At 42.1% G+C, this 8,338-nt stretch overlaps 1 protein-coding gene across 1 annotated transcript in view; it reads left to right on the top strand.

The window, feature by feature from the left end:
- Nucleotides 1-3,215, top strand: part of LOC119295631 (DDT domain-containing protein PTM-like) — a 9,354-nt gene extending 6,139 nt beyond the window's left edge. The window contains exons 5-9 of the mRNA XM_037574071.1: nucleotides 91-215; nucleotides 309-763; nucleotides 877-905; nucleotides 1,045-1,704; nucleotides 1,792-3,215. Of these exons, the coding sequence (XP_037429968.1) occupies nucleotides 91-215; nucleotides 309-763; nucleotides 877-905; nucleotides 1,045-1,704; nucleotides 1,792-2,759 (2,237 nt within the window). The 3' untranslated portion in view covers nucleotides 2,760-3,215. The remainder of the gene's footprint in view (nucleotides 1-90; nucleotides 216-308; nucleotides 764-876; nucleotides 906-1,044; nucleotides 1,705-1,791) is intronic.
- Nucleotides 3,216-8,338: the final 5,123 nt, after the last annotated feature.

Genomic DNA, 8,338 nt, shown 5'->3' with positions numbered 1-8,338 from the left:
AAACCAGGACAGAGGTAGTAGAATTGTTATCACAAACCTGTTGATGTTTCTTGACAACGAGAACAACTCGACGTGTTCTTTGCTCATTAGGTGGTAAAAAAAGGATGGCAGGTCTGTCTTATCATGATTGCTCCATTCTTCCAAGACGAACTCGACAATTTGCTTGGAGAGCATGTGTTGGTTTAAGCCAGAATTCATCTCAACTTGCTCTGCAGGTTAGCACCTTTTACTATAATAATGTCACAGAGACAGAGAGAATATTACCTTGACCTGTAGTTTATCAGCGATCTAATATCCATATCTCTCAGGTCAGATATCTTGATGCCCATATAAGATGGAAGGAATTCTTGTCTCCAGATCAAATCCCTTCTGATGGAAGAAGTTCAGATGCTGACTTTTCTGCACTGAGAAATGCAGTAGTTTGTGATAAAAAGATAGTCGATAATAAGATAAGATATGCACTTAAGTTCCCCAACCAGAAGCATCTCCCGGTCCGTGTAACAAAGAATATTTTGGAAGCAGAAGGTAACCAGGATCAGAATGGCAAATTTTGGTTTTCTGAAAATCATGTCCCACTGTACATGGTACGTGAGTTTGAGCAGAAACCTGGGGTTAGCTCCTTGCCTACTCCAGGAATTGTACACTCTTTCATGAATTTGTACAAAAGGCGAGTAAAAGCATCTACTGGAGATGTCTTTTCTTATCTCTTTCACAAGGGGGATATCTATCCCTGCTCTTCATGCAAGAAAGATGTTCCCTTCAGGTTTTTTCCTTGACTTATTCAGTTATTTGTTGTGCTTGTTCAGAAATTCTTGTCATAAGATACTGACTTTTTCTTCACCTCTCATATGTGCCTTATGGACGAATCTCCTGCAGGGATGTAATAAGATGCAGCGATTGTCAAGGTATGGATTACTGACACACTTCTTAAGTTCCTCTATTTGTTTCTTTTTCATAATGTAATGAAAACAGAACCAATCAATTTCTGGGCTGTCCAATAATTGGTCACAGTATTGAGTATTGCTAACTAAGACTAACTTTCAGGTTATTGTCACAAGGAGTGCACAGTAAAATCTGTTGGTGGCAAAGGAGGCACTGCTGCTTCCAGTTTGATATGCAAGTTATGCCTTCAGAAGCGTAATCTTATCCTTACAAATTACAGTACAAATGCAAGATATGCCTTGCCTCAAAAGAAGAGTACCGGCCAATTGCCAGTGAGCGCTCCCAAAATAATATTCAAAGTTGGTTCTTCCCATTCTGCTGAACCAGCCGCAAAGGTTCAAGCCCAGCCAGTCTCTAAAGTTCAAGCTCAGCCAGTCACTAAGGTGGAAACCTGGCCAGTTGCTAAGGTGGAAACCCTGTCAACCGCGAAGGTGCAAACACATCCAATCACAGAGTTGAAAGCCTGGCCAGTTGCAAATTTGGCAACTCAGAATGTTGCAGGGTTGAAGGCTCAGGCAAAGATTGAAGCTAACAAATCCAAGTCAGAGAAACCGAGGAGACGTAAAAGGACAGAAGAGATCAAATACTTTGGTCTCTCTTGGAAGAAAAATAAGGGCGACAGAAGTGGAAGTGATTTCAGGGCGAATGATGTAATCCTAAAATGCAAGGATGGTATAGGATCAGCAATAAAACCGACTTGTTGTCTCTGTAAGAAATCTTATTGTCCAGATTTCCTATATGTCCGCTGTGAGCAGTGTAAAGGTAACTTCATTCATCATTATTGTTGCTTACAGCTATATATCTGTGTTCTTTTAGGTTTTCTAACTTCTGATGTTTCCCTACATACAGCTTGGGTTCATGGTGATGCCCTGCGACTTGAGGAAGACAGAATACTTGAAGTGGTTCAATACCGATGCTGCAAATGCCGAAGGAGAGCCATGCCAATATGTCCCCATTCGGATGATTATAAGAAGCCCGAACCAGAATTCAGTGAACAAACAGTTGCAACGTCATCCCAATCAAGCATGCTGTCTAGTGAGGAGACTGCGTCTGTAGCAAATCAAGACCCACTGCTTGCTTCCTATGGAATAGTTGAACCGATTGGGGAAGAAACTTTTGACGCTGATTTATCAATGAACACGGTAAGATTTACCTCGGGAACTAATCAGAAGCTAACCATAAGAAGGGCACAAGGTAAAAATAGTGGATGTGTTGATCAAGCTGGTGTGGATGAGTACAGTAATCAGAATCAACCTCTGGCGGATGCAAATGTCAATTTCAGTCATATGAATGGATTTTCTCTATCAGAGCTTGAAGGTGTGGATCCTTCAGAGCTACTGGGGTGGGATCTCTCCCAAGGAAATGAGTATTCCTCCCCTCCCGATTACACTGCTAATTGCCAGTTAAATGGCGCAAGCTGTGGCAGTGCTGCAACTGGGGATTTTGAACCGCAGACCTTCTTTTCATTTACTGATTTGCTTGAAGCTGATGATACACGGTTTGGTCAGACTTTTGGTATGTCTGCTGGTTTGCAAGATGATGGTAACTGCACAGGAAGTTTCGACCAAGAAATAGCCAGTTTTGATGATATGGCTTTCATGGTAGAAGACGTGTCTTCAAATATGCACTTCCCAGCAAATGCTCCCCCTCCTGACGATGCACCGTGTAAGAAGTGCAACAACTCCCAGCCGCCACCTGACCTCAAATGCCTAGTCTGTGGCCTGTGCATACACCGTCAGTGCTCACCTTGGGATGAAAGCGACCTGCCTGTTGAGAGTGCCGACTGGGCCTGTGGTGCTTGCCGGGAGTGGCGATGACGAGCTTTGAACATCTTCTAAGGTAAACACAGCGCGACATCTCGGTGCCTACCTGATATCTGTTCACAGAAAGAAACTGGATATGTTGCTTGATTATGGATTGGATTTAGGCTGAAGGTGTATTCACCAAGGGACGTGAAGAAATCCGTCCGGATGGTTTGCAAGCTGGCGGTTACTGGACAAATGGACACAGTATATTTCAAAATGAGGGGTCATCGGAGACTGTCCTCCGTTCTTTAGGTGGTGTTATCTTGGGAGGAGATTTATAGAGTTACTAGGAATGGTAGGTGGTACTAGAATTGGTATGGGACTAGAAAGTCATTCCATTTTGCTGTCATCATTGCATCGTCGGCAACTGATGGTGTAGATGTGCTTCAACTGTGGTCACAGGTGATCAGAATACCAAAAAAGGCTTTTGCCCTGCTTTATGGTTCTGAGCTGGTAATGTTGCGGTTAGGTGCTTTTAGATTTTCATAACCTATCACGGTCCCAGTCCAAGGTGCGTTAGGGCATGTCAGTGATCCTTGTTTGGGGGTAACGTGTCAATTCTAGACCACCCAAATCGCAACAAAGGTAAACACTATTGGCTAGCCAAAAAGCCAAACATTTTTCTTTGCTAGGCTGCTGTGCTAAATGTAGGGCATATGACAAGGGATTAGTCATGGCGAGTTGCTCTCACTGTTCCGAGTCTTACACCCCACCACATCTCCATTCTCTCCGCACCATAAAACCATTCGATCCCATCCCATATAAAGCCAAGTAGAATGTAATGCTAGAATGGAACAGTTCCATCTTTGTGTTTGATAGAGCTAGTGAGATGGAATGGAATGATTCTGCCTCGGTGTTTGGTTAAAGGGTTGCATGTAATTTGGACAACAAGCTTAATTATTACAATGGTAACACAATACATGAACAGTTGCAGAAGCATGAATGAAAACTAGAGGCGAACAACGAGAAAAATTCTAACTGAAATGAATACACTAAGATACTGCACGATAGGTAAGAGAGGTGACGAACATATCACTCAATGAAAGATAAAAGATCAATTGGTGAACAAACACACTGTCATCACAGAGCACGAAAGATATTCACTGAAAGAAATGTATAAAGTAAATCAGTGGTGCTCGATGGCGATAGGTGAATTTGGTAGACCAGTTCGCCCTTCTGCCAAAGGACTATGTTTGGTTGGAGGGACTTGTGATTGAACAATTACTCTTCGACAGACCTTTGACAGACTTCCTTCGCAAACCACAATTACTCTTGGTTGTTGAACATCTTGCTTGGTGAAGACAACACCTCTTCAACACTCGAGCCGACACCTACCCGTCTAGAGAGTGCGCAACTCTCAAGAGTAATAGGTACAAGAACTCTAACTCAGAACTACTGTTATACTCAACCACTGTCTAAGTTTTGGTTCTTGGTTTTCTCTCGGTGGATTTTAAACTCAAATCTCTCGGAGAGGGGATGCTCAATTAATCTTCTCAGAAATCTTAAGCGGAGCAGTCAATGGACAACTTTGGAGCGGGGTGGCTATTTATAGCCGCAACCTTCCCTGATGGGAAATGACCAAAATGGACATGTGGGACAACCAATGGCCGAATGACACGAGTCCAACAGTCGGAAATTTAAGCACAACGGTAACATTCCCTGCGAAGTAAGAAATGCTAACTCCTCAGTCTGAAAGATATTTCCTGCAGCACCAAAGAACTACGTCTTCTACTGACCGGTAATAATTCAAAGCATAAAGAGATTTCTCTCGGTCTTTCATAGGTTTGGGCTAAGCATCACAACGGATCTAAGATTCAAGAACATATACCCCTCTTAATAGTACGGAGGTCCTATGATTCAAGAAAGAGAAGAAGATAACAAAATGAATGCTACGTCTTCACTCCGCCTTCGACCTTCTCAACTGTAGTCAATTTTTTTCCGGATGAACACCGAACCAATTGCTTGGCGTCAACAATAAATTTCAAGGGGTCAACTTCTTCACATCAATCTTCTCTCCTACAAGGCTTCAAAAGATATAACTGAATCGTCTCTTTATCTTAGATATTCTTTGGTGAAGTTCCTCGAACTTGACACCAAAGATAGCATTCTCTTCAGTTCTCTGTGGGCTATTTCTCTCCGTGGGCACTAGCAAACAAATTAGTCCACGCCTGTTTCTGTCAACAATCTCCAAAACACAAGATGGCAAATATTGCACCAACACAAACAATGCCCAATTCACTTGAGACTTCTTCACCAAAAGACCATGTCGTACACGAAGAACACAAGACATGGTCAAGGCAAGTAACTCGTCAGTACCAAAAAGAATTGAGGGTTGTGATATGTCTCCAACGTATCTATAAATTATGAAGTATTCTTGTCATGTTTACAACAATTCTATATGGTTTTGGTATGATTTGGACGGAACTAACCTGGACTGACGCTGTTTTTAGCAGAACTATCATGGTGTTGTTTTTTGTGCAAAAATAAAAGTTCTCAGAATTGACGAAACTTTTGGATGATTTTTTTGGAAGAAAATAAAAAATACTAGATCAAAGAACCACCAGAAGGGGCCCCCTGCTGCCTTGTGCGCGCCACCCCCCTAGGCGCGTCCTGGTGGGTAGTGGGCCCCCCGAGGCCCATCTTAGCGTGAAACTGACGCCAAAAAATTCTATATATTCAGAAACCCCCGAAAATAACCCTATATCAGAAGTTCCGCCACCGCAAGCCTTCGTAGCCACAAAAAAAATCTAGACCCTGTTCCGGCACCCTGCCGGAGGGGGAAATCATCACCGGAGGCCATCTTCATCATCCAGGCGGCCGCCGTGATGAGGAGGGAGTAGTCCACCCTCGGGGCTGAGGGTTTGTACTAGTAGTTATGTGTTTAATCTCTCTCTCTCTCTCTCGTGTTCTTGATTTGGCACGATCTTGATGTATCACGAGCTTTGTTAATATACTTGGATCATATGGTGTTTCTCCCTCTTTATCTTGTTGTGATGAATTGAGTTTTCCCTTTGAGATTTCGTTATTATCGAATTGAATATATTTATGGTTTTGAGAGCACTTGATGTATGTCTTGCTATGAATACCCATGGTGACAATGGGGTATCATATTGACTCACTTGATATATTTTTGACACTCAACTCGCAGATTCCCGAGGTGACATTGGGGTAATCTATGCATAGGGGTTGATGCACGTTTTCGTCTTTGTTTCTCCGGTAGAAATCTTGGGGCACTCTTTAAAGTTCTTTGTGTTGGATTGAGTATTATGAATCTTAAATTGTTTGATGCATATCGTATAATCAACTCACGGATACTCGTGGTGACATTGGAGTATCTAGGTGACATTAGAGTTGGTTGATGTGTATCATATGGTGTTATTTTAGTACAAACTCTTGGGCTGTTTGTGACACTTATATGGATAGCTCGATAGATCGATGAAAAAGGATAACTTTGAGGTGGTTTCGTACCCTACAAACAATTTTGTCTTATGTTCTCCTCTAGATAAGAACTTCGGAGTGATTCTTCATCGCATGTTGAGGGATGGTTATATGATCCAATTATATTAGCATTGTTGAGAGATTGCACTAGTGAAAGTACGAACCCTAGGCCTCATTTTTAAGCATTGCAATACCGTTTGTGCTCACTTTTGTTACTTGCTACCTTGCTGTTTTTTATTATTACTATTACAAAAATCAATATCTACTATCATTACTACACTTGTATCACCATCTCTTCGCCGAACTAGTGCACCTATACAATTTACCATTATATTTGGTGTGTTGGGGACACAAGAAACTCTTTGTTAGTTGGTTGTAGGGTTGTTTGAGAGAGACCATTTTCATCCTATCCTCCCATAGATTGATAAACCTTAGGTCATCCACTTGAGGGAAATTTTCTACTATCCTACAAAACTCTGCGCTTGGAGGCCCAACACGAGTCTACAAGAACAAGTTGTGTAGTAGACATCAAGGTCTTTTCTGGCGTCGTTGCCAGGGAGGCAAGTGCTTGAAGGTATATCTTTAGATCTTGCAATTGAATATTTTTGTTTCTTTTTTTATCACCAGTTTGCTTTATAAAAGAAAACTACAAACAAATGGAATTGAGGTGGCCTAATATTATTCGTCTTTATCATGTTTTTCTTGAAAATGATGGAAAGGAAAATTATGCTCAATTTATAGAAGAAGAATTTGATAAAATGTTTGGCATAAATGATGAGCATGATTGCAATGTTGTTAGTATGAATTCTATGAATATCCAAAATATTAATGATGATTGCACTAGTCATGATAAAAATGTTTCTTATAAGCATGTCAATTTTTGTGGAGTGCATACATTTTATGAAGACGTGCCTTATAGGGATGATAGATTTTGTAAGAAGCGTAAACACGATAGAACCAATTTTTGCTCAAAGTGATAGATGAACTACAAAATTATGTTCTCTTTGTCCTATCACTTGTGAACTTTGCAATAAGGTTGGTCATCTTAATTTCCAATGCAAACTTTTTCATGATCAAATCATGGCCAAATATTGTAATGACTTGATCACCCTTGAACTTTATAATGAGCTTTCTCTATTTCTGGGGAGTGAAGAATTGACACATAAAAATAGTTGGTTTGAAGTATTCATTCTCACAGACGACACTGAAACTAATCTAAAAGATATCTATATGTTTTGCATGGTAAATTGCAATGAGAATGCTCATATTGCCAACTATACACTACTAGGGAAAAGCCTATACACAGAATCTTACCAGCAGCGCGCTTTAAAATAAGGCGCTGCTGCTAATTAGCAGTAGCGAGCTCAAGCGTAACTCGTTGCTGAAATAAATAAAGCAGTAGCGCCCCCGCTCAAAGACGCGCCACTGCTATAATTCCCACGAGGCCGCCGCAAGGCTAGTTATAGCAGCAACGTGTTATCACGACGAGCGCTACTGCTACGTAGCATAGTAGCAGCGCATTTCGCCAATAAGAGCTACTGCTAAGTTTACTACAAAAATTTCGTCCCACCTCGCTCCGTGAAGAGAGTTTCTACCACCTTAAATATGTTACTTCTCAAACTTTGACAAGCACTTGGTCTTCATTGAACTCTATGTGTAGAATTTGTGGCCGCAATATGAGTCTTCACCGGTTCCTAAACTGGTGAGGACTCATATTGACAAATCATATTGTACAAAAAAAATCGTTGATGATCAATGTATTTTTGATACATTGAATTAAGTCTATTTTTACATGCTGACACATAGCAGTAGCGCTTCTTTGTGAAAGGCGCTGCTGCTAGGTAGTTTAGCAGTAGCGTCTTTCTCCATAGCGCGCTACTGCTAAGCCATTCCATCTCCCACCCCCCTATCCTCTATCCGATCCGCTCACACTCACACACTCACTGGATCCCCTCTCAACCCCCCGCGCCGGCCCTTCCCCGTCGCCCCTCCTCCCTCTGCGCCGCCGTCACCTCCTCATCCTCGCTGGACTCGGTACCGGCCTCCTCCTCCGTCCTTCCTCCACTCGTCGCTGGCCGGCCCCTCCTCGCTCCGCCTTCCTCCTCCATCCTACTCTCTTCTTCCTCCTCGAGTCGCCCCTCCTTCTCCCTCCT

The sequence above is a fragment of the Triticum dicoccoides genome, chromosome 4B, assembly GCF_002162155.2.
Source record: "Triticum dicoccoides isolate Atlit2015 ecotype Zavitan chromosome 4B, WEW_v2.0, whole genome shotgun sequence".
Classification (NCBI taxonomy): domain Eukaryota; kingdom Viridiplantae; phylum Streptophyta; class Magnoliopsida; order Poales; family Poaceae; genus Triticum; species Triticum dicoccoides.
This window is presented reverse-complemented; position numbering and strand designations above follow the sequence as displayed.